General features: G+C 46.7%; 1 protein-coding gene across 2 annotated transcripts in view; it reads right to left on the bottom strand.

Moving 5' to 3' along the window:
• Window positions 1-22557, bottom strand: part of LTN1 (listerin E3 ubiquitin protein ligase 1) — a 65905-nt gene extending 43348 nt beyond the window's left edge. Inside the window, exons 1-9 of one of the 2 annotated variants that reach the window (XM_077293996.1) lie at window positions 22397-22557; window positions 19341-19544; window positions 17821-17919; window positions 15835-16065; window positions 10965-11017; window positions 10010-10190; window positions 7311-7484; window positions 7018-7208; window positions 5740-5887 (exon numbers count right to left, since the gene is read on the bottom strand). In XM_077293996.1, the coding sequence (XP_077150111.1) occupies window positions 5740-5887; window positions 7018-7208; window positions 7311-7484; window positions 10010-10190; window positions 10965-11017; window positions 15835-16065; window positions 17821-17919; window positions 19341-19388 (1125 nt within the window). In that variant the 5' untranslated portion in view covers window positions 19389-19544; window positions 22397-22557. Of the gene's footprint in view, window positions 1-5739; window positions 5888-7017; window positions 7209-7310; window positions 7485-10009; window positions 10191-10964; window positions 11018-15834; window positions 16066-17820; window positions 17920-19340; window positions 19545-22309 lie in introns of both variants that reach the window. The other variant, XM_077293995.1, reaches the window with a different exon arrangement.
• Window positions 22558-26985: the final 4428 nt, after the last annotated feature.

Below are 26985 nucleotides of genomic sequence, written 5' to 3'. Positions count from 1 at the left end.
CCGCAAGGACAGCGATTTCCTCCGATGGGACTCCATGAAGGGTGCCCTGATGGAGCAGCTTAGCCCATGCGTCTATAAACTTTGCTGCCCAGGTGGAAACAAAGGCAGGGCACAATGTAACGGCGGACACTTCAATGGTCGACTTTGCCATGGGTTATTGGTCCGCCGTAGGTATCCTAGAGAGATGCTCTCTCTGGGAGAGGAAGACTGTATCGGTGGAAAATCTGGAAAACGGAGGGTCCAAAGACAGAGAAGAGGTCCAGTTCACAGTAGGGTCAAGAGGGAGGAATTATAGGAAACCGAGCCGGTTCCCTCTTTGGAACGGCTGGGTTAAGGATTCCAAAAGAAAACCCAGAGAAAACTATTACATTGAAATGACAAGAAAGGACTTGAGAATAGGGTACTGGGGACTTGCTAGAGCAAAAACGCTGAGGACGTACTGAAGGGGACTTCGGGTGAAATCCTGGATCTCAACCCAGCATTGTAGATTCTGCTACATCAACAAAACGACTAAGAAAGGGAGAATCGTTTGAAAAGACCATCTCTTGCCCATCAAAGTAGATAGAAAGGAGACTACCAGACGACTCCGCGGACTCAGATCTATCAGGAAGCTAAACTTAAGCGTACAGGGATGAAGATGGTTAACAGGGACTTTAGAAAATGTTGACAAGATGGGCAATGATAGGCACAATCGGATATGAGCCGTCAAAGGAGGAGAGTCCATGGAAAACCTGGAGTCTGTCATTCCATGGAAAGTTGGCCCTAGGAAGGGGTACATAGGCCCCAGAAAAAGATCAGACTGCCAAAGGGAAGATCCTTACCTATGACGACATGGGTGACCCTATCCGTCCCGGACCCTCTGGAACGGGGAGAGGATTGTAGTGTGGTGATCTACTTACCTAAGTTTAAGACACCACACAAACGAGGATAACAGTGAAAAGGATACGAATCCTGCTGAAGGAACGTATTATCCCCAAAACCCCATTATTGGATCCAGGCGTGGAGCAGCCTTCTACACTGGACGATGCTTGCACAGAGTAGGATCCAATTCTTATCAGAGGTGGAAGAACCTGTTCCTGCCTCGGTCGGAAATAAAAACACGGAGATGCTCGAGGTTTGATCCAGTGTCTGTAAGAAAGAAGAGGTAAGTACTGACACATAAGTAGGAAGCTCTGTATTGAGGTAACTCAAAGACCTCTAGAACAGTGCAGCGAACATCATGAGTCAAGGCATTATACGGGCTCTGACTCCGAAAGACAGCCAGACCATATAATACTGTAATCACATATGATAGGAATAACGCACTGGATAGTGCAGATAGACCTATAGTTAGTGGTAGGCCCAAATAACCAGACGGAGAGGAAAGGCCTCCAGAGTGCAACACGCAATTAAGGCCCAGTGCGTGAAGAGAAAATTGCAACCGGTCGGTACCTGACACCGGCGTGTCCGACCTACCTGAAAATGGACTGGTCACTTATGCTGCCACTGAGGTCCACCCTGTGGCACCGAGATCCACCCTATGGTACGTGGTAGATCTTCTGTATAGCTGACTGGGGCAAAAGATCAGGACCCATGTAGCTATCGATCTCGGGCACATCTAAACCACTGGAAAGACGGCAGGTATTGACTAAATGTGTCTGGAAGATGACATCTAAAATCTGGATAGCGGACAGAGTGCTGCTGCAACCGTACGGTAGGAATAGGAGAGTGCGTCTGACTTACCTGAATATAGTACAGAACGCCAGTACCACTGCAGTGGTCAATCCGGGACACGTCTGATCCGCTGAAGATATGACAGTGTCAAATACCGTAGTGTACCTGGAAGGTGGTGCGTGTGAAACCAGGATGGCGGAAAGAATACTGCTGCGATCGGCTCTCAGTATTCTGTGACTATGGCAGATTGAGTACTGCTGCGATCGGCTCTCAATATCCTGCGACTATGGCAGATAGAGTACAGCTGCGATCGGCTCTCGATATCCTGCGACTATGGCAGATAGAGTACAGCTCCGGTCGGCTCTCGATATCCTGCGACTAAATCAGCATGGAGAGAGCCCTGGAGAAGGGTATAGGAGAGAGTTGATTCTGTGTTGCGGTCTAGGTCATGATACCTGATGGCATTAGGCAGAATAACAGCTTCTGTGTAGTAAGCCGCAGCACGGAGTCTGTCTTGAAGTATGTCCTGCTGTGCTCGTTCTCCTGAAGGTAGAACAGTAGGCTTGACAACAGGGAGACTAAACTCTACTCTCTGCTGTGCACCTGAGTTCAAACCTCTGCACCTGCGATATGTGGCCAGATTCTTTATCAACTGAGCCACAGCAGACGTTGCTGGGAAATACGGACTCTTAACCAGCTGGAAGTTAGGTCCGAACACTGCAGTCGTGAAGTGGGTAGGAGCAGCTCCCCTCTCTGCTTAGAGCAGTGTAATGGTTGCATCCGGTGGAGGCTGCAGGGAGATGGAGGGCGAGTGCCTGAGAGCAGGAGATATGCCAGGGCTCTAGCAACCCTGTGTGGAGAGAAATAGCCAAGGCTCGCACTGCTGAAAATGAAGGCACAGGTCTGCGATAGCAGAAATCGCAACAGCAGTGTGACAAAACGGAAAGACTCCAAGGAGAAAAGTGCCACTGAAACCTTCTGCGAACTGAACGCCATATGGCAGGTTTCATAATGGTCCATCTCCCTGTGGAAGGTCAGGGCGGACAGTGGCACAGATGACGGCCGCCTAGGGCATACTGCCATACCACCGCTAGAAACTGCACGGCTCTAGAGCACTTAACACCGGTGACTGCACGGCTCTAGTACTACTATGCCAGTGACTGTAAGGCTCTAAAGTGCTGCTACGCCAGTGATTGCGCGGCTCTAGAGTGCCACTACGCAAGTGATTGTGCGGCTCCGGAGTACTATTACGTATTACGCCGGTGACTGCACGGGTCTAGAGTACTACTACATATTACGCCGGTGACTGCATAGCTCTAGAGTACTGATAAACCTTTAACTGCACGGCTATGAAGTACTGTTACGTATTGAGCCAGTGACTGTACGGTTCTAGAGTACTACTACGCCGGAGATTGCACGGCTCCAGAGTACTATTACGTACTACACCAGTGGCTGCCCAGATCTAGAGTACGGATACACTAGTGACTCACTGATTGCACGATGGAATATAATCCCACCAGTGACCGGCTTGCATAAAAGGATGAGAAGAACGCTCCCCTATCGGATTAGGCATGGTAAGCATAGCTATAAAGAATGTCAGAAGGTTAGGGGAACAGGAGGGATGCAGAGGCATCAGGGCACAGGTCCAGGGCCCCAGCAGGAAGATAGAGGCGGGGAACCCGGCCGGGAAGACGCATGCTGGTGTGAAGGGACCCGCTCTCAGATCGGAGGGGGGAGCAGGAATAGCCACCAGGTGCGGAGGAGAGCGCTCTCCAGCAAGATGGCGGCGATCCCAGGCCGAATGGGGAGGCTGGGAGTAGTGGGCGGAGCTAGTCGCCCTGCACAGGAATGGGTATAGACAGAGTCGGGCGGGAGAAAAGCCCGCCCAGATGTTGAGAGGATGGGGGGCGGAGCCAGTGCTGTAACTAGGCCCGAGAAAAGCCGGGACCTAGATTTGTGGCAAATGACCGCCGGGATGGGGGAAAGTGCGGCGCGGAGGCCTCAAAACGCAGCGGTGGGATACCCGGTGCCCCCACTACTGCCGGAAAAGGCAAGGAAGGCTGCCGAAACTAAAAACCTCCGTAAAGGTTCAGAACAGATAGCTTAAGGGGGGGCCGCAGGTATGAAATAAAGAGAAAAGCCAGGACCTATATTTCTTCTTGTCTTCTCATCTTCTTATCTTCATCCTGACTTCGCCAGACCCTGGGAAGAAAGAAAAGTACCTTCCCGTCCAGCATGAATCAGACGTCCGAAATCCTGCGATGTGGGACGTCCTCGTCTCCTCAGACCGACAGGCTCTGGTGGGCGAGTGGGTGGGAGACGGAGGCAGGCCCGGTACGAATCACCTGAACACGCTTCTGTGTTAGGGGCTGGGGTCCTGCCGACTAGACGTATGAGGATACGGGGTGGCAGTACACGCCGTACTCATAGTCCGCTTTGTGGGACTACAGGTGTGACTGTTCACCCTGTATCCCTCCGTGGTACCTGAAAAGGAACGACGCACATTGAGGTAGATAAGGGTCTAATGAAAGACCCGTGTCCACCTCCTACTGACACTAAGCTAAACTGAATATCCTACTTCCTGTCGGTGGGGTGTACACTGCAGAGGAGGAGCTAACTTTTTTATTTGCATAGTGTCAGCCTCCTAGTGGCAGCAGCATACACCCATGGTTCCTGTGTCCCCCAATGAGAGGCGATGGAGAAATGAGCAATTGTAAGTACACAGTGCCATATAATATGATGATTGCAATATATTAAGGATAAAAACTTTGGTGGGAGGAGGAGAGCTTCTTTAATATCTCAGATGGCCCAACCAGAACCCCTCCCTGGACTGAGGAGTGCCAAAAACTCTGAAACAAAGCTGGCACTGGGAGAAGGCAGTCATGTGACCGCAAGTAAGCGATATACATACTACCAGCCACAATCCAACTAGACGGTTTCCAGCATCACTCAATACACTTGCACTTGCTGCGCCCATCTAGGCAGAGTGTGGCCGCAAGTATGCGCATCGCAACTAAGGCAGCCTGGAAGGGTTAAACAAATCCACAACCTTAGAAATAACAATCATGTTGGGTTCAACTGCATTTCTATGGGGGATTTAAGCCAAAGCTAAATATGCCCCATGTCCATGTTACAACACAACAGCAATACACTTCTGGCTCTAATGAACCAAGACACAGCTCCTGGCCAGGGGAAGAAGCATAAGAGTATACAGACAGCACAGTGGGGGCTCAAAGCAGCTTCTTTTTGTGAGATAGCAAACTTCCCTGGCTGTTTTATCACAGGAGTGAGTGTTTCTGCGCTTCTCCAGTCGTCTGAGATCACCATAAATCAAGTCAAAGAGTTAGAAGCTATGGCTGACACGGAGTTTGTAATTCACGAACTTGATTTATGATGAGCTCACATGGCGGGAGATGAGACATAAACACTCGCTCCTGTGGTAAAACAGGCAGAGAAATAGGTTATCTCACAGAAAGAAGCAGCTGTAAGCCCCTGCTGTGTTGTCTGTATACTCTATTATAGCTATTGGCCAGTGGGCAGAAAGCATATGTGCCAACCATTAACTAGAGCAGTTCTGCAGGGTCAGACACTGCAAATGACACAGACAGTAGACAGCAGGGGAACATTTATGAGATTATCTCAGCATAGGAACACTTTAACACATTAAATTGTGGAAAGTATTATTATTCCAAGATCCGTTAACTAAAATGTACTTTGCTCAGGCGACAAGCACGTGATGGCACACACGCTAGAGGTACGTCTTCACTTACTAGAGATGGAAAAGCCCCCTTAAGAGAGAATATTCTACATCCAAACTCCTGCCCCCACAGTCCCAGATCAGAGGACTATCTGATCACTGTTTACCTACAATATTGAGAAAGTCAAGACTTACTGCAGAAGAATTGAAGGGGTCTCCTCTCTACAACTGGGTCACTAAGTTCCCCAATGACACGACTGGAGTAACCCGACTCAAGTAAGTCCGGAGTGCTTAGAGAAGACCCCAATGCTGTCTGTAGCCTATCAGGGCGCTCAAGGAAAAATGGTAAAATCGTAAGTCTCAGAATTAGTAGGTACAAAGCGCCATACCTGGTCAATGATGAGCGACCGCCGAATCTTCACGTGCTCCTCGCCGTCTCCCATGTTCTCCTGCATAGTGAAGCGCAGACAGTCTGTGTAAGCGCTCAGTATGGCGGCACATTCTGCGGGGCTGACAACGGCACGTTCACTGGATAGGCTGGTGATAACAAATGGCACAATTAGTTTGATGCGTTAACGCTGGCAATGAAGAATATGTCTGGGAACAATCGAGGCCATGTAATCCCTCAGACGCCACAGGCAATATCAGCCGAGGCTTTGAAGTGGTGGGACAGACAGTGTGGGTCTTTCTGTGACCCCATTAATCATTGATGGCATCTTTTCTCGTTTGTATTAGGGGATGTACTGCAAAAATAACATCAACCATATGGAAAAACGAACATGGGCATAAAAAAAAAAATCAAACAATGATTTCAACTTTCAAATGGAAGTGAGAACTGATTGACTTTTTAGATGGATGATCAGCGCTCATTGAGTGCGCAGATAAATCAGCCACAGCAATCTGCTCTCTTTATTGCTTTTTTTAACGCTTTGTTCCCTTTTTTTGGTGCCGTTTTGGCCAAACATTTTTTAATACATTTTTTCAGCGCGGAAAGGCAACTATTCTGCACTTAAATAGATGATTGCGATTTTAAATGATTTTTTTTTTTCAGATACCTATGAAAAATAAAAATAAATAAATGCACCAGTCCACAGCAGGTCCACTTTGCTTGGACTGATAAATGCAGCTTACTTCCAGCACCAAAATAGCTGCGTAGGAAGATCACCTAGGCGTATGTTCTCACATTTGTTTTTTTATGCATTTCTTTTTTTGTGCAGAAAACAGTTCAAGCAAAGTGGATGTGATTTGTTGAAAACTTATTCGCACAGTGGAACTGTGTGTTCGTTGGTGTCAGGGCTGTGGAGTCGGAGTCCATTTTGGTGGAGTCGGAGTCATGGAAATTGAGGAGTCTGAGGTTTGGCTTACCGACTCCACAGCCCTTGTTGGTGTGATTTCTTCCCCACATAGACTTTTATGATGAAATTGAAAAATGTAAAAATCATTATTGCATTTTTAAGTTCAGAACCACTACAAAAAAACAAACAAACAAAAAGCATAATAAAAGCTGTGTCAAATCGGCGTTTAAAAAAAAAAGAGAAGGAACTGCTCTGTTTATTCCATTTTTTTTTTTTAAGAAATGCAGATTGCTGTAACCCTTTTAGGTGCAGACCCCTGCAGCGTTTAGGTTAGGTGTGAATAGGCTGCACCCTGAGGGGCCCATATCATACCCTTGTATTAACGAGTCGAATAAAGTGTTGTAGAAGTCCATCCGCGGCTGCGTCGTCTCACTGGGGACTTTACTAATAAACGGCAGCAGGTTGGGGAAGATTACAGTGGCCAGTCCTCTTCCGCCCTCTCTTAGCACTACCCACAGCTTGGGTAAGACCCCCTTCTTGGCACTGACGTGATCCCAGCAGTTCTGGATTAGATAAAGACAAGTAGTGGATATGAAGACGAGTATTTGCACGTTGCTACATCTACAGTACCTGGTTACATGTGGAGCGTTACCGAGCCGGCTCACCTCTATAGTGGTCAGTGTGTACAGGACAGACTCCCAGATAGCCGGGCACACCACGGCATCGCCGTCATCGATACTCAGGAGGACGGTCGGGCACACGCGAGCCGCTTCAGCGTTCATGAGAGATGGCAGATGAAGGCAGAACGCTGAGACCAGCTCAAAGAAAGCCGAGCGAACCTACAGAACCAAAGAGGAATATTATATAGTACTGGGCAGATGGCTTTCAGCATGCCTGATCCTTTGTGCTCATGGAAGATAAGCCGCTGCTAGAGAAGTCCAACAGTGGCTCACACTACGGCTGCCGTTATCCCCGCTCTGACCTTTAAATTGACCCTTCAAATTCCCACTGATTTTCCATTTTTGTACTTTCATTATTTTTCTCTTGTATGAACAGCCGTAAGATTTTTATTTTCCCGTTTTTAAATTTTCTGTATGAGGGCTTGTTTTTTGCGGGACGAGTTGTACTTTTCACTGACATCATTTTGCCATATAATGGTAAAAAAAAATTAAAAGTGGGAAGAAATGGTTAAAAATAAATATAAATCTGCCATAATTGATTTAACTATATATATATATTTTTTTTTATTTTTTTTATTTCACTTGGCACTTTCACAGTATGAAGTTATTTGATAAATTGATGTAATATTATTATTAATGAATTGTACCTGTGGTTTGTATAAAAACCTGACATTTGTATGTATACATTGCTTGAGAAAGGATACCACATCCGAAACGTTGCCACGCCGTTCAGGCATTAAAGTCCACATTTTTTCATTTGTTTGTGCTGTTTTCCTTTTTTTCCTTTATATTTTGACCACCTACAACAGTGGTTTGGAAAGCTTTGCACGGTTATTTAAGGTAGTATTTTGATGCTGTTCCTTTTTTCACTTTACATGTTTTTTGTGGAAATTTGCATCTAATGTTCTATTTTTGGTATTTTTTGTTTTTTTTTGTCTTTTTTTTCAAAATTTTTTTATTTTTTCTGGTAGTTTGTTGTGGACTATGGAAAACAATATGTCTGTACCTGGCGTTTTTGCGTATACCAGCGAAGATGGGGAAAGAAGCAAATGCTGCCTTTTTGAGTACTCCATCATTATATGACTTGAAGCTGAAATATGAGAATTTTATGAGGAAATTAACTACTGCACAATTACATTTGGTCACCCTTAGTGAATATTACAAGGCGAAAAAAATACCTAGGGGTTTACGTTCAAATATCCGTCCCAACCTTTTGAATAATGATTCCACCTTTTGTGCTAAATTTAGTATGATATCCAACAAATATGGACTTGATATTATTCTTTTAAATTAAGAAATTTGATTCTGAGTTATTAACTTTGGAAATGGACATTAAGGGTCTTATGAAGGACAATCAGTGGAGTGGTTTTTATGAGTCCCTTAAGATTAAAATTGACAAATTACGGCTTGAACTAGAAGATACCAAACGTAGAAAATGGAACCGTGATATGGAAGACTACAAGGAGGGAAACATCTACAATTGGCAGAGAGAAAATTCTGGAAATTGGAAAAAGGTTATAGACTTAATGAGAAAAATGCATGTGTTTATACTGATGAGTTTTTGCCTAATCATGGTTTTTTCAGGCACAGAGCCCCTCAAAGAAAAACCGAACACAATAGGAAAAGGGGAGGAAAGAAACACCGGAGACAACAAAAGAGAGAAAAGAGGGAAAGGCAAATCACCGGTGGAAAAACAAGTAATGACGAGGAGCAAAGAACAGGTTTAATTGTAAATTTATCAAAAATATATATATATATTAGTAGGTAAAAGAAAAAAAAAAAAGATTCTGAAGATTGCAAAAGAAAAAAAAAAATAACTGAATCACCATTTTTTGAGACCCATGACTTTTTTTATTGTGATGTCGATGGAGCTTTTGTCAGGGCTTGTGTTTTTGTGCCGTGAGCTGACATTATTATTGATACTTTTGGGGGGTACATACAAAGTTCCGATATCTTTTATTGTATTTTTTGGGGAGGAGTATGGAGTCCAAAAACGGCAATTCAATTAATTTTTCTTTTCCTTTTTGAAGTTTAATAAACGGTTTAAATAATTTGTTAGATGGGACTTTACCGCACACAACAATACCAAATAAGTTTTGTTTTTTTAATTATGAAGTATTTAAAAACTTACAATTTTTTTTTTTTTTTTTTTTACAAGTTTTTTTACTTTTACTCTAATTTTTAGATCCAGAGCACTGCAGTATATAGTAAAAGATCATTCTCTTGTCCAGGAAGACAATGAAGGCACCTAAGAGGGACGTCAGCAGCTGGCATGGTAACCCATCAGCTTGCCATGGTCACAGGCCATTAAAATGCCGCTATCAGTGACTGAAAGCAGCGTTTAAGTGGTTAAACAGCAAGAATTGGCGCTAGCTCCAGTCGCTGCTGTTAGAAGCAGATGCTGGCTGTGAAACATGGTCATTACATTGTACCTTTCGGTCAGATAACTTTCGAATCATGAGATCCCTTTGCTGTGTTGTAAGCTGGAAAATCCTCCTTGAACCAGCTAAACTTTATGTGGCGTTAATCAAAATCACTGAACATGAAGGATTTGGAACAATGAAATCAATGAGGAGGATAAGGTTGATACGGTATATACAGCACTGACTGCTGTGTCAGTGCACCGGGGAGGTTTACGTCACATATATGGGGCCACTATATCTGAAGTGCAGGTAGCCTCTTACATTTGGTGACTGGTGTTTGCTGTATTTCCAGAACTTGCCCTGTGCCAGCAGGTGGGAGATCCGGTCTTGTAGGGTAATATTTTCACTTTCGGGCAATAAGGAAAGGAGACGCTTCAACGCCAGCAGAGAACACGTCAGGACCCGGAAGTACTTTGCTTCTCGTTCTTCAGGTGGGACCGTCCTGTAAGATAAATCGGAATACGATTATACGATCCCAGTGTTTCCTAAGAAGGTTGGATTCTCTAACACCCATTGTGAGACCACCACCAGTCCCCAGCTTCTCTTCCCATGTGCAGTTGGGGGTCAGCTACTTTATATTCCAAAATGAGGCACACGATAAGTGGTGTCTCGGAAGCTGGACCCCAACCCATCAGATAATTACGGCGTATCCTATCCTCTGGTGCATAATAGCAAATATACGTCATCAATTTAAGGTCATGTTCCAAGATTGTACGTAATCCCCTGTAAGGGATAACTTTCTGATCGCTAAGGGTTTGTCCAATGGGACCCCCAGCTATCCCAAGAAGGAGGCTCTGTAGAGGTCGAGACTAGGTACTTAAATTACCAAGGACTGCTGGAGAAAGCCAAATGCGGCACCATGGAAGATGAAGATGGAAAATGCTCAACCTCCGCTAACATTCACGTGAGACCTTACAGAGCCCTGTTTGAGGATCGATGTAGAGGCCAGCAGTCAGAACAGTAAGTTATCCTGCATCTGCACAGATAGAGGAAAACTTACTATTTTCGGAAAACCCTTTTTTTTAATTGTTACCTATTCGAAAGGAAAGTTGGCAACTTAAAAATGGTGAATGGAGTAATTCCAATGAGGGTGCGTCAGAGCTCTGTTCTGAGGATCAGTGGGGTTCCCAACTCTGGACAACAACCAATCCGCAAGATGAGGCCGTAAAAGAATTCTTACTGAGACGGAGAAATAAAATAAGAAAAGCAAACTTACTGCGGATCACTTATCGAGTCCGGCGTTTCCTTCAGCAGATGATCGAGCAAAACCTGATAAAGGAAAAAGCAGAAGGAATGAGAACACAGACCCCACCTAATGTCCATCATCCCAATAAGACAATTCTGGGGTCACACGGGAATTGTGTAGAGTACGGCCACGACAGCGTCACTCGTCTCTGGACTTCATAACATTAAGCCTCTTCCCATCACATTTCTCTGGGTTTTTGGAGGCTTTTTTCTGTTGTTGTTGTTGTCGTCGTCTTTAGCTAAACTTTGAAAAGTCACAGCGTTTGGGGGTTTTGTGATGTTTTGGGAGTTTGTGTTGTTCTATTTCCAAATCCAGCATAATTTCAGTATAACAAGGTTTTATTCTGTAGCATTTTAGAAAAAAAAAAGTCTGTATAAAATCAAACTACTCAAAAATGTAAGAAAAATTAGCAGAAAATTTTTGCCAAAAAACATAATAGAAGGTAATGCACACCAAAATGGCAAGGCAACGTGTCAAAATGTATAGAAAATATAAAAACTATAGAGGAAATGCAGATTTGTAGCCACTGAAAGGTTATACCCGACGCTTAACGTCATCAGCACAAAGTAGGCGATACATTTATGACTGGTCCCAGTACTCGGGGTCCGAATGCTGGGGCGGAGGACTGTTGAAGGTGGTCCCGCCATCAAACCTCCGAGAACTGCAAAGCTGTCACTTATTTTACAGACAGGTGGTAACTTTCACTGCTGGGAACAAACCTTTTCCAATGGACGATCTACAATCAATTGATAAAAATCCTTTGGAGAACAGCTGAGACTTTCCTGATCCGGTGGCATCAGCGCCTGTCACGGCTGCACAATGACCGCAATGTTGGACCTTACCATCACGAGATCTACAGGATGGAGACCACCAATGTAGAGTATCCAAGAGCAACGTGGGAAAGGAAACCAGAATTACACTCCCTGACAACCCCCTGAGGGTCATAAGATGTATAGAGTTGTCAGGATGTGTTCTCCGTCAGCTATCCACCCCAAAAAACAATATATATGTTTTCACCATGATTGTTAATGGCCAGAACTCACAAAACCCGTCACCTCACCCTGCTGAGAGATCAGATGGGTGCAGAGGACGACTCTGACCTAAACTGGAAGTTGTCAGGATGTTCTAGAACATGAAATACTGGGACGTGACCCAAACATGGAGGACGAGCTCATGTTCCGGTGCGGCAGCCAAAACAGCGGGGCCGACACAGGAACCCCCACGCTGAAAACAGCAGGGACTGGCGCGGAGCCACGGAGGGGGACGACGATGGAAAGCAGACTGGTGGCTTTCCATCCTGGAGCGTCTGATCTACGGGAGGCCAAACCACAGCAGATGGCGGGGTGGGGGCCTTGTGGAATCTCAGGCTTGGAAACGTTTTACATTTTTATCCTCGATAGATAAGGATGTACGAAGAAGGGGGAACAACAGATGTGTACGTTATACTCGGCCCAAGTAAGGTGCCAGGAAATTCTGCGGCTACGCAAGAGAACAGCGCAGCATTACTACGTGAAGGTTTATCCACAATACATCATCACTACCATGTCAGAGACATAGGGGTCCGGCCTCAAAGGGGCATTCCCATCTCCAAAGCCCTATCCCAATATGTAATAATATTAGCAAATACCTCCAATTAGAAATACAGTATAGTACTACTGATAAGCTATGTCGCTTACCCCATGTGCAGGGCATTGCAATAGCTTAGGTATCCATGGTTATGACCACTCATATAGTGAGTTAGATGACAGTGGTCGTAACCATGGATATCTAAGCTACTGCAATGCACTGCATATGGGGTAAGTGACATAGCTTATCAGGAGAACTATACTATATTTCTAATTGGAGATATTTGTTATTTTTATTACTACATATTCGGAGAGGATCTTGGAGATGTGAATACCCCTTTAGTGCAAAACATGCACCATGTGCCACTTAAAGGGAACCTGACAGCTGATGAGCACTGCCTGAATCACAGACAGCATGCACCATATAGCAGACGTCAATGTGTTATGAAACCCTGCGGTGTGTCGGAGAAACATACTATGAAAAACTGGAGGGCGAGAAGTGTGTTGAATGACCAGTCGCACGTAGATCCCTGGCGACTTCTCCCCTAAACGGACAGGGAGAAGCCACTTGCCTAAGACTAGTCATCCCAGATGCATCTTCCCTGGCCGACTTCTCATAGTGTGAGCTTTCTGAATTTTGTGTCATTTTCAGTGAATTGTTTTTGAAGGGTTACATATTTGCTGGCTTTGTGATCGGTGAGGGTCTGAGCGCTGCATCCCCCCATAGATCCCAAATACGGGGCTCTGAGCTGCCCTGCTCCTAGTCTACGCTACTGATGGAGAAAGCAGAGGACGGCGCTGGTGTTTTTCCAAATGAACGGAGAGGAGGACGAACATGAACGGCCACCGGCCCATCGTGACGACGGAGGACCCCCAAACAGCAGCAAGTTATCGCCTGTACTTTAAATAGCTGATAAGTTTTAATGAAGGAATTAACCCTTTAATACACTAGGATGGGTGTGGGTCATTTTATGGGTGTTATTTCTACCTTCATACATATACACCTTTCCTCTAAGTGAAATTGAAGGGTTAATAGAGATTGGCTGGGGTCCATATTCTTGGACCCCCATTAATGGATCCAGCAGCACACTCATACAGAATAGTCGCACACATGCGGCGGCACCGCTCCTCCATATAACACCATGGGAGGTAATGAAGCAGCTGCGTATATTACGGTTATGTCCGAGCAGTGGGGGGTTCAGGTGGTCAGACCCCACTTGCATGAACTAATAACAATTCATAGCCCCCTATAGGATGCGATCATGAAACGAGCTTCATGTATACATGGAACAATAATCAGGACCCATCAATGTTCTGCCGGCCGATCAATGGTGTTTGTAAAAAAAGCACCAGTGGAACCAGGCCATATTGCAGGGCTCTGGCAGTGCTCCTCCTGTTTTTCCTTGCACAAAGGAGGTAGTGGTCCTGCTGCTGGGTTGTTGCCCTCCTACGGCCCCCTCCATGTCTCCTGATGTACTTGCCTGTCTCCTGGTATCTTCTCCATGTTCTGGACACTGTTCTGACCGACATAACTACCCTTCTTAAATTCCAACACAAGAGAAGTTGAACCGCACCCTGTGATCAAAGTCTCTGCAGACATAAGGGCGCATGTCAACATCGGGGGGTCCATCCCAGATAAAACTGCATATCCAAAAAGAGTCAAAAAGACAGTGCTACAATGGACAGCTTGATAAAGGTCTTCTGACCGAAACGTCGCCGCACGACGCAGAATAAAATGTAAGCTATTTTTCACTATCCATTGTGGCGCTGTCTTTTTGACTCTTTTCGGATATAACTACTCTTCTTGTCACAGCTCGTATTGATGTGCCATCCTGGATGAGCTGCACTACCTGAGCAACGTCTGTGGGTTGTAGACACCGCCCCTTGCTACTGAACAATACTTCTAGGGGAGAGAGCAACGACAAAATGCAAAAGTGACAAAAACAACAGCCAAAAAGGATGAGAACAGAGACATGGTCTGTGGTCACCCCCTGCAGAATCATTCCTTTATAGGGGTTGTCTTGCTATTTGCATATAATTTCTACTTGATGTCTGTTCCATTTGCACAACAGAAGAATAAATTGATTCACAATCGGAGTTACTCCATAACTGAACAGGCTGATTTCACAGAAGTGAGTGACTTGGAGTTACATTGTGCTGTTTAAGTGTTCCCTTTATTTTTTTTGAACAGTGGATATTTACCACCTGGACTGACGCCATTCCTCCTTTGTGTCTCAAGTGACCGCTGCAGCCAAACAGAAGCTGCTGAATGCCTGCCACAGCGCTGACGTCGAAGCAATGGCGCCGCTCCGGGAGGTAAGTACACTTTTTTTTATTTTACAATGAGCAATTTAGCTGTTATGAAGGGCTGTCCGGATCCAACCGAGCGTGCAGAGCAACCAGAAGAGCAGACTGGGGAGGTTTTGACAATGAGCGCTCTGTTTTATGGTTTTTAAAGCCCCCTGGGATGATAAATCCACCATGTTCTGCCTCACTAAGGATGTATTACAGGGGTATTCACATCTCCGAGATCCTATCCCAATATGCAATCGGTGTAATAATTTTAACAAATACCACCAATTAGAAATGTAGTATAGTTCTTCTGATTCACTATGTCGCTTACCGCATGTGCGGGGCATTACAGTAGCTTAGTTATCCACAGTTATGACAACTCATACAGTGACAGTTAGTGGTCATAACTATGGATATCTTAGCTGCGGCAATGCCCTGCATACGGGGTAAGCAACATAGCAAATCAGAAGAACTATACTACATTACTAATTGGATATATTTGCTATTAATTATTACTACTACACCTACTACATATTGGGATAGGATCTTGGAGATGGGAATACTCCTTTAATCTCTTAATTCAGCAGGTGTACCCTTCAGGACTATAGAAAAGTTGGGTGAAAACTCCAATTTTGTAAGCTGTTGTTCTCAAGAGGGACACTAGTAGAAAGTCATATTTACTGCTGGACTAAAGAGGAATAACTTGGTGACTTCTATCTAGTGATATTTGCAAAAAAAAAACAAAACCACAATCTCAGTCCTCATCGTCCGCCGCCGCCCCCATAAAACTCGATGAATTAATTCTGATTTAATAGGAAACAAATGTAAAAACATGTTCTTGTGAAAATGGTAGGATGACTTTCTGGCCTCCATCGTCTATTCCCCCGTGGACACATTGCTCCATGCAAACACATTAACACAAGGTTACGACAGCGGAATTTTGTTACTGGGGGCAGTGACCCCCGGACGTTACCCAAACTCACATTCAGAACCTCGTCCTTGCAGAAGGCCAGGGCTTCCGGCTGTTTGTGTGGAGGGAAAGCGGCTTCAAAGGCGGCTCTGGCTGCACTGGCCGCGGGTGAGTAAGTGTCGCACTGGGCGAGGAGCCAGAACCCCATGAGACTTTTTAAATAAGGAGCCAAATATTTCTTCACTTTCAGAACGAGCTGCTCGAAGGCTTGCTGCGTCGCCTCCCGCACCCGACGATCATGATCCTGGGAAGGAAAAGAAATGGGAGAGATGATGAAAGACATAATCAGCTCTGCTGCATCTGACAACCTCCGCTCTGAAAAGTGACGGGTCGGACTGGCGACATGATGGGGCAGGGGAGCTGAAGCCACCTCCACTGATCCGGCAGCCTCAGGAGCAGCGCTCATAAGCTCTTTGCTATATAACGTATATGTGCTTCACTCCATTCTAACTTCATCTGAAACTGCAGAGGTGGCCGGTAACCAAGGCGACCAGCAATAAATCATAAAACTAAATATGGTATCCTTAAGTTATTGAAAAATGGAGAGAAGTAAATTGTAAAGTTGATTTTTTTTGTCTTTTATTTAAAAGGCACTGTGCAATTTTATCGACCCCATTAATAATCAAAGCTCAGGGACCCCTACTGATCCCAAAATAAAGGTACCAGGGCAGCCGCTGTAGTGCTAGTTCCCCGTCCACTGATTTTTGCAAAGAAAAGAAGCGAGGCTGCAATCACTTGGAGAGCAGCGCTGCCTTGGGAGGTCGAGGAAAACAATGAAGGGGCCCAGATCTGCAGCCCCTTCATTCTCAGGATCTGTGGGGGGGGTTCCAAAAACATTGCATGGAGTAAAATATAAAAAAAAAAATAAATAAATAAAGGTGGCAGAATGTGAAATGTGTGATGTATAAGGATATGGAATTGGCCTCTGTAATGATAAGCTTGCCGTAGCCATATTCCACAGTGTCCATATCAGGGCAGAAAACATCTTGTAAGGTCCTCCGAATCAGACAAATGGTAAAAGGGGAAGAACTAGGGATCAATGTATTCATAAGCTTCCCGGAGGAATAAGGCTATGTGCACACGTAGGAAGGGTCCTCCGCAGGTTCTCCCGCAGCGGATTTTATAAATCTGCAGGGCAAAACCGCTGTGGTTATCCCTGCAGATTTATCGTGGTTTGTCTTGCGGTTTCCACTGCGGGTTTACTCCTGCACTTGTTTTACTATTGATGCTGCATATGCAGCATCAATAGCAAAAAAGATCTAATGTTAATAATAATAAAAAAATGGTTATACTCACCCTCCGAAGTCCCGATCTCCTCGGCGCTGCACGCGGTAGTCTGGTTCCAAAGATGCTATGCAGAAGGCCCTTCGTGACATCACGGTCATGTGACCGCAACGTCATCGCAGGTCTTGCTCGCATAGCAACCCTGCGACCGGACGGCCGCGTGCAGCGCTGAGAGGCGGGAGAACTTCAGGGGCCATCAGAAGGTAAGTATATCATTAATTCTTTTTTTTTTTTTTTTTTACACAAATATGGTTCCCAGGGCCTGTAGGAGAGTCTCCTCTCCTCCACCCCGGGTACCATCCGCACATGATCCGCTTACTTCCCGCATGGTGGGCATAGTCCCATGCAGGAAGTAAGCGGATCAATGCATTCCTATGTGTGCAGAATCGCCGTGATTCCGCACAAAGAAGTGACATGCTGCGGATTGTAAACCGCTGCGTTCCCGCGCATTTTTTTCCGCAGCATGTGCACAGTGTTTTCGGTTTCCCATAGGTTTACATTGAACTGTAAACTCATGGGAAACTGCTGCGGACCCGCAGATGCAGAAACGCTGCGGATCCGCAGCAAAATCCGCAACTTGTGCACATACCCTAACAGAGGAAGCACAAATAAGAAAAGAAAATCCTAATATTAAAGTATTTTGTTTTTGCATTCACGTTATAACACGGAGATGAGAATATTGCGGCGGCGTCAGACCGCGGACGATGCTACGTACCAGGGAGATCTTACAGTAGTTCCGGGGCCAATATGGAAGGACTCCTCTGACGACCTCCACCTCCCTCTCCTTGCACATTGCTCCAAATTCTTGCATTGCCTGCAACAATGGAGCGCAGATTATCCACCAAACAGAAACGTTACTGAGAATTCACCCCTCATATATAGGGTCACTGAGTCTCCAGGTAATGCAGCGCACGTTTGTGTATGGGAGCGTGAAGTGATGCTAAAGATGCCGGCTAATCCCATCTCCTTACTGCTACTGATCCTACTGATGCCATACAAATAACGTGGTGTGAAAATAAAAGCGTAATCAGCGCCTGCACTGGGGAGAACAGACCGGCAGTAATGGTACTACTACTACAAGGATACAGAGAAAGCGATGGGAAAGGAGTGGAGCGAATAAGTTCATCTGCTTGTCCTGACACACCAATGCCACACAAGATCAGCCATGGGTGCAAGGAAGACTCCATTGGCTGGTACCTGTAGAAAGCAGAATTTGTGAATTTTTGGCTGTGCGCATCTACATGCACAAAGGCTTCTTTCAACTTGTTTGGACTTAAGTTGTGCAGCCAAAATGTGCAAAGATCAAAGCGATTCATGTGAAATAATGGAGCATAGGACACATGGTATAAATACCGATAGGAGACTCAGTGACCGGAGGGAATACTCACCCAAATCTCTGAGCAGCAGCCAGGTGACTGAATGGATGGGATCTCAGCACTTCCATTACCACCAGCATGGAAGCGATGGGCGGGGGCGCCAAACAGCGATGGGCGGGGGCGCCAAACAGCGATGGGCGGGGGCCACAAACAGCGATGGGCGGGGGCCACAAACAGCGATGGGCGGGGGCCACAAACAGCGATGGGCGGGGGCCACAAACAGCGATGGGCGGGGGCCACAAACAGCGATGGGCGGGGGCCACAAACAGCGATGGGCGGGGGCCACAAACAGCGATGGGCGGGGGCCACAAACAGCGATGGGCGGGGGCCACAAACAGCGATGGGCGGGGGCCACAAACAGCGATGGGCGGGGGCCACAAACAGCGATGGGCGGGGGCCACAAACAGCGATGGGCGGGGGCACCAAACAGCGATGGGCAGAGGAACCAAAAAGCGATGGGCAGGGGCAGGGGAACCAAAAAGCGATGGGCAGGTGTGGAGGAACCAAAAAGCGATGGGCAGGGGCAGGGGAACCAAAAAGCGATGGGCAGGTGTGGAGGAACCAAAAAGCGATGGATGCATGGGGGGGGAAGGAGAGCTGTGCCCAGGGGCTGGGAAAAATGAAGACTATTGGCTTGGGAAGATGCAGGATAAAGTCATCTCCTTATTGTTAGTGACACTAGCGATGCCGATGGCTACAGTCAGGAAAAAAATTAATTACTACACTAGTTGAAGAAAAGCGAGTATAAGGGCTGGAGTAGGAAAGGGCAAGACATTAGGGGGTCCTGAAGGAATGTGAATGATGGGAGAAATACAAAGATGTGGAATAAAAGTGGTGAGGGCCGCATGCAGCTACTTACTTTTAGCTTCGTGGTGACGTCCCGCTTGGAAAGCTTTCGCAGGACCATTCGGAAATCTGCGTCAACCAGATTGTCGATCTCTTCCGCCCCCTGCACAGCGGGGACATAACCCAGGTCGCTCGGCGCTGTGCCAAACCCAATAAAGCCAGGTACTGTGCCGCTTTCCTTAGCGAGCAGCTCTGCGGCCTGACCACTGCTTGACGGCTGCAAAACAAAACACAAAGGTAACGTCTGGCTGCATCCACCGGCCGCTGTGTAAGGACATGACGCCGTTATGGAAAGCTGAACTGGTGGATTTCTGGCTGCGCGTCATCTATGGTCAGAATGACGTCTTACAACTTGCTTGACCCGTAAAGGTTCAGCCAAAAACTGCAGTGCAAAGCATTATTAGAGAACTGATTGGCGGGAAGCAATGCCCACCCCTGTGCGGCTGTCCTACCGTTTTTTAGTCATATGCAAATTAGACATTAAGTGCTCTGGTGGTAACAGAGCACTTCCCGAGCTGCTGCCTCTGGAGGAGGTCGTTTCCTGCCCAGCACCTTTAGCTTGATTGACAGTTCACTGCCTGAGTGACGTCAGGAAAGGAAATCAGACAGCGAGGCATCAAGAAGGCTACATAGGAGGAAAACAACCTCAGGAGGCAGAAGCTCGGGAAGTGCTCCGTCACGCCCAGAGCACTTAATGTCTAATTTGCATGGGAATAAAACTCTAAATACTCATGAATGCAGCAATAGAAGATAAAGTAGGTGGTGAGGGATTACACTTCACAGACCCGCGTGCTTATAAGTGTGGTTTGAGCGGGGGCAGATCTCTTTATTTCTGATAATCTAGCATTTGATTACAAATAGTGATTTGGAACCTCAGAGATCAGGTGACCATACAGTAGCAGGGACTCGCCACACTGCGGCGGTGAGCGCCACCATTTATCTTCTCATACATGATCGCACCCGCTACCTGCACACCTGATCGCTCAGTGCAAAGTTCAGATTAAGGACAAGTGACAGCACAGGTTGAACGGTGATGGCTTTCCTTTTCTTTTTGTCTCCAGATATTACACCAGTGCTCATTTTTTGCATTTTTTTACTTTTGCAGCCATTTACAGGTTTCACAAAAACAATCTCCTGTATCTAAAAAATTAAAAAGCCGGCAGCTTGTGGTCAGCGGCTCCAGCTTCTCTCACCCCCGGCGTTTCGTGTGGGTAACAGGTCCGTCCATGACATTTCACCCTCCTAAATCTTCCCCATCACCTGTGAGTGATATTACTGGGAAGTGGAAGGAACCGCAGAGGCTCAGCCACGAAGTGGAGACCCCGTGATGTTACAGAGCGGGGGGCCGAGTGCCGAGGAGCAGGAGAGTCACCACCGCCCTGCTGACCCCAGACCTCCTGTAACAGGGACCAGGAGGACACCAGACTGATAGACAGTTCTGTGGGAAAAGCTTCAGTGACACTTGTACTTCAGTCACTGAAACCTCTGGTGATTGTACACAATGTGTAAGTGCCAGAATCTACTGTAACAACAGAGGAGGAAGAGGAGGACGCGCAGATCAGCGGGAACAAGGCGGCAGCGACACTGACCCCAGCGAGCTCCATACAGGCACTGGTCGGGGGGGAGAACATGGGCGGTGGCCGCACAGAGCCCGGACCTCAGCCCCATACAGCACCTTAGGGGTTAACTATAATGGAGATTGTGAGCCCGGACCCTCCCTAACATCAGACTCTGACCCCACAAATGCTCTTCAGGATGACGGGGCAAAAATCCCCACAGACTCCTCTAACATCTGTAGAAACCCTTCCCAGAAGAGCAGAAGCTGTTATATGTGCAGAGGGCGACTCCATACTACTGACCACAGATGTGGGAGGGCGGTGATCAGGGCTATAGTAGGTGGGATGTGGGGGGCACATACTTCTCTCCATGTAGTGTGTGCGATCGGTCACACAGCCACCATGTTTTCAGCCATCTGCAGGAGTCCAGGAGGCGGTGCCTGCACGTGAGGAACCCAGGAGGCGGTGCCTGCACGTGAGGAGTGCAGGAGGTGGTGCCTGCTCGTGAAGAGTCCAGGAGGAGGTGCCTGCACGTGAGGAATCCAAGAGGCGGTGCCTGCACGTGAAGAGTCCAGGAGGCGGTGCCAGCATGTGAGGAGTCGAGGAGGAGGTGCCTGCACGTGAGGAGTCCAGGAGGAGGTGCTTGCACGTAAGGAACCCAAGAGGCAGTGCCTGCACGTGAGGAGTCCAGGAGGCGGTGCCTGCTCGTGAGGAGTCCAGGAGGCGGTACCTGCTTGTGAAGAGTCCAGGAGGAGGTGCCTGCACGTGAGGAACCCAGGAGGCAGTGCCTGCACGTGAGGAGTGCAGGAGGTGGTGCCTGCTCGTGAAGAGTCCAGGAGGAGGTGCCTGCACGTGAGGAATCCAAGAGGCGGTGCCTGCACGTGAAGAGTCCAGGAGGCGGTGCCAGCATGTGAGGAGTCCAGGAGGAGGTGCCTGCACGTGAGGAGTCCAGGAGGAGGTGCTTGCACGTAAGGAACCCAAGAGGCAGTGCCTGCACGTGAGGAGTCCAGGAGGCGGTGCCTGCTCGTGAGAAGTCCAGGAGGCCGTACCTGCTTGTGAAGAGTCCAGGAGGAGGTGCCTGCACGTGAAGAGTCCTGTGGGCTGACCCTTCCCCCACAGTCTGGCGCGGTGTGTCCCACAATGCACCTGGTGTCAGATTAGATTTGGGGGCACTCTTCAGCAGTGGTTCCCGTCACCCCTATATGTGAGGCCCACGGAGGGGGCAGCGGTCTCCCAGCAGTGCCCCCCACACACATTCCCCCTATATTCAGCCTCACATCCTGGCCAGGGCTCCAGACTACAAGTCCCAGCATCCCCTGCTGCTAAACGCTGCCAGGCCCGGAGCTGCCTGCTCTCCAGCTGCTGGCAGAGCCCACAATCAGCGCCGTGCCGCCACACGTCCCCGGAGCCTCTCTCCATCACTCACCCGGACGTTTCCTTTCGTCCTCTGCTTATTCTTTCCCCCCATCCTCCGCTTCCTTCCCGGTTCTTGCCGACACCGGCAACAACTCACTCAGAAGTCACAGTATCGGCGATCGATTGCTCCATGCGTAACCCTTTCTGTGCGTCATCCACGCTGCCAGCACGCGGCCCGGCTTCCGCCCTCACTTCATCGATTCCATCGTCGCTCGGCCTGTGCAGTGATGTCTGGCGGATTCCTGCTGAGGTCATAGTGCCGGTTCCGCGGCAGCAGAGCCCGGGGGTCTGTGTCTGGGGGTCTCAGGGCTCATGGGGATTTTCTAGCCGCTATCTATGTGTATCCTCTGTTCTTCCCCTTATGTTCAACGTTCACATCATGGTTTCAGAGGGAACATCAGGAAATGTGGTCATCGGTCGCTGGAATGTGTGCATTAACCCTTTCCTGGCGCTCACTTTTCCTTTTTACACAATATTTTTTCCTCTTTTCTTCACTTTGGTCCCTTTTTTATTGCACTTTTTTTTCAGAGGTGAAGTGTCTTTTGTTTGTTTACTTTCCTAATGGCTAAATAATGTATAGTTTTCAATATCGGACTTTTTTGCGCTCAGCGACTTCAAATACGTCTTTTTTAATTGGAAAATGGGGATGATTGAAACCTGTGCACACGTCCGGATTTTCTGCAGAAATTTCCTGAACAAAACCGGAGATTTTCTGCAGAAAATCCGAACGTGTTTTTATCGCGTTTTTTGCGCCGATTTTTTGCGTTTTTTTTCCCGAAGCTTCCCGATGCATTAAATAGCGGGAAATTCGCGATAATTTCACAAAATTAATGAACATGCTGCGTATTTTTCCACGCAGAAAAAAACGCAACATGTGCGCAAATATTGCGGAATACATTCAAAATGATGGGATGCTTAATGTATGTGTTTTTTAAGCGTTCTTGACGTGGAAAAACGGACGAAAAAAAACGTGAAAAATCCAGAACGTGTGCACATACCATACCCTAAGGCTATGTTCACGGGTGGTGTTTTTGCCGTGTTTTCTTTTTTTCTGGTAGTAAAGAAGCTGCAGGAAAACAGATTTTTTTGCATTTTTTTCCTGCCTTGCCATGTTACATTCCTCTCTTGAGCATGTTAATAAACTTCAGTGACAAAAAAAAAATCCTATTGTATTTCATAAGGTTTTGGCACAGAAAAAAACATTACTTTCAATGGGTGAAAAAAAGTCTGAAAGAAGTGACGTATCGGAGAAATAAATCTGCAAGGAAAAAATAAGCATCGTGTGCATGAGACGGCCGGATTCTCATTCACTTTGGTATCAGGAAACCTTTCAGGGTTTGTGACAAATTTGGGCAGAAAAAAGCGACAAACCTGTAATGTGTGCACAGGCCCTTGTACCGTGTGCACACGTTGCGCTTTTGCTGTGTATTTTTCCATGCAGATTTGTCACGAAACCTGAAGGATTTCCAAGTACCAGCAAAGTGAATGAGAACCCTGATGTCTCATGCACACGATGCTTATTTTTTCCTTGCAGATTTATATCTCCAGAATGTCAATTCTTTCAGCATTTTTTGGCTGCAGATTTTACCCATAGTAATGAGTGGGGAAAAAACTGCACCAAAAACACCCGACAGATGCAGACATTTCTGCACCAAATGCGCTCTGCGTGGATAAAGCCTTAGGCTGTGTTCACACATTGCGTTTTTTTTTTCTGCAGACAAAACCTGTTCTCTTTGCAGTAAAGAAGCTGCTTAAAAATGCTGCGTTTTTTGCAGCTTTTTTAGAATCTCAAAGTTTAGCTTCCACTACAGAAGCATGAGCAATGCTAAGTGTTAGGCCATCAATGCAAAGACATATGTGAAACCATAAAACCATTTTGGGGAAAAAAAAGGGAAAATTGATTAAATTATTTAGTGAAAAAAAAAAAAGATTTTTATGTCTGAAAAAAATAGTGACTATTCTGAATAATAAAAAAAAAAGTTCACATAATTTCATGAAAAAATACACAACTACAAATGTAACAGCAGAGGGAGATAAACTGGTAGGGAATAGTTTACCTAAGACATGAGTAGAGCGCTGAGTTTGTTGGACACTGTTTACTTTCACACTTTGGTCAGCCCTTGAGCTAGTCAGGTATAGTTCAATTTCGCACCTTGGTCGGCCAATATTTACTTTACACATATCACTGGTTTAATTAAATTGTACTAATCCTAGCTGCCATTCTCAGCTGGGAACACCAGGACACTGTGGTTTAAACTTGTGAAAAATCACAAACTGCTGTACTTGCTTTTTTTTTCACTAAAAGCAGCAAAACCTGATGCCTGCGTTTTTTGCGCTTATTGCTTTCTATGGGTGCGAAAACGCTGAAATAAGTTACACATTGTAGTTTTAAAACATGCCGTTTTCCAATTCAGTCAGGAGAAAAAAAAAACAATGTGTGCAGGAGATGACTGAAATCTCATAGCTTTTGCTGGTACCGCAAAATACAGCTTAAAATTTGCATTGAAAAAACGCAAGATGCGAACATAGCCTTATTGTGTTTTAGTCTCCCTAGGAAATTAGAACCTGGCATCTTCGATCACTTGCCTTTCTACCTAGTTCATTTTTCTTTTTTTCCATTAGGTCATGATTTAAAACAGACTGGCTGAATCCTTCTAAGCTCTATGTAGAAACAGGAGGTCAATTTTCTCTGCACAAGTCATGAGTCACTGCAAAAGTCTATGGCAGGGGAGAGGCAGGGCAGGTGGGTCAGGAATAGGGATGAGCTCGGTGATACTCGGATATAACTCAAGTACTTGGGTGCTCAGCACTCGTCAAGCATTAGCCGGTGCTCGGACTGAATGCTCAAATCCCCGCCCGCATGGTTGGCGCCTGTGACACAGCCAATAAGCATGCAGAGATTTCCTGCCAGTCACTGTAATGCAGTATCCTTCTTGCTAGCGGCATCACTGTTATTGGCTGTCTGCATTACCTCATCAGAGGTCATAAAAGGACAGGTGACGCCGCACCCTGCACACTGACGCTATTGGACAGCTCAGTGACACTTCGTATTGGAGGGAGAGAGTGCTTGTCCAGGCCTGTATAACGAATCAGAAGTCTGTAGTGTTGATACTGGTGCTGATGCGGCACTAATAGTCATTCTAAGGGCTAATCTTGTGCTTTGCTGTTTGTAGCACATACATTCTGCATTTAGCCTAGGGACAGGAGCAGGGAGAGTGGCAGAATACAGTGTCTAGGCAGGGCTTAGGGCTTTGCAGTCTGTGGCAAAATATATAGCTGTTGCACGTAGCCACATTATTTTTTTGGGTGGGTGAAAACATTGACTATATTGTCATCCATAGAGTATTACGTGCTTTGTGTTAAATTAAGGTGGCATTAACCTCTTCACCCCTGGGCCTTTTTCAATTTTGCGTTTCAATTTTTTGCTCCGCTTCTTCCCAGAGCCATAATATTTTTATTTTTCCATCAATATGGCTGTGTGAGGGCTTATTTTTTGCAGGACAAGTTGTACTTTTGAACAACTTGCACTATCACTCTAGGGGCAGAGACAGACTGCCGTATTTCTCGCGTGAGAATCGCATCGCCCTGCACGGACTGGTCCGGCACCTCTCCTGACCTGAGCATGACAATGTGATGGATTACTCTGCAGCTGTGACGCTCAGGTTAGGAGAGCCGACGGCCAGTACAAGGTTTACTATACGATTCTCGCTCGAGAAATATGGCAGTCTGTCTCTGCCCTAGTTATGATACTCTCATGTAGTAGGGCTGCTCTCCATTTACTTTAAGGCCACGTTCACACGCTGCGGGTTCCTCTGCGGGTTAATCCCGCAGCGGAATTGAAAATCTGCAGGGCAAACCCGCTGCGGTTATCCCTGCAGATTTATCGCGGTTTGTTCCGCGGTTTCCGCTGCGGGATTACTGCTGTACTATTGATGCTGCATATGCAGCAATATGCAGCATCAATAGTAATGTAAAAAATAATAAAAATTGGCTATACTCACCCTCTGATGTCCGGATCTCCCTGACGCTGCAAGCGGCTGTGCCGACAAGGACCTTCGTTTCGTCACGGTCATGTGACCGCGGCGTCATCACGGTCATGTGACCGCGACGTCACCACAGGTCCTGTTCGGCACAGCAACTGAGACCGGACGCCGCGGGCAGAGCTGAGAGGTGAGTATAGCATGATTTTTTATTTTAATTCTTTTTTTTACACCCAAATATGGTTCCCAGGGCCTGGAGGAGAGTCTCCTCTCCTCCACCCCGGGTACCACCCGCACATTAACCGCTTACTTCCCGCAACGTGGGCACAGCCCCATGCGGGAAGTAAGCGGTTCAATGCATTCCTATGGGTGCAGAATCGCAGCGATTCTGCACAAAGAAGTGACATGCTGCGGGTTGTAAACCGCTGCGTTTCTGCGCGGTTTTTCCCGCAGCATGTGCACAGCGGTTTGCGGTTTCCATAGGGTTTACATGTTAATGTAAACGCTATGGAAACTGCTGCGGACCCGCAGCATCAAAATCGCCGCGGTTCCGCGGTAAAAACCGCAAAGTGTGAACATGGCCTTAGAAGCTGCTTCAGCTTAGCTTGCAGGCCCTCACTAAGCTACAGGGTTTCTAAAATTAACAGCACGTGCTACTCACACCCACTTGCTAACTAGATGTGGTGCTAGCATTTCTGTTTCCTCT

Source organism: Ranitomeya variabilis, chromosome 3 (assembly GCF_051348905.1).
Source record: "Ranitomeya variabilis isolate aRanVar5 chromosome 3, aRanVar5.hap1, whole genome shotgun sequence".
NCBI lineage: Eukaryota > Metazoa > Chordata > Amphibia > Anura > Dendrobatidae > Ranitomeya > Ranitomeya variabilis.
This window is presented reverse-complemented; position numbering and strand designations above follow the sequence as displayed.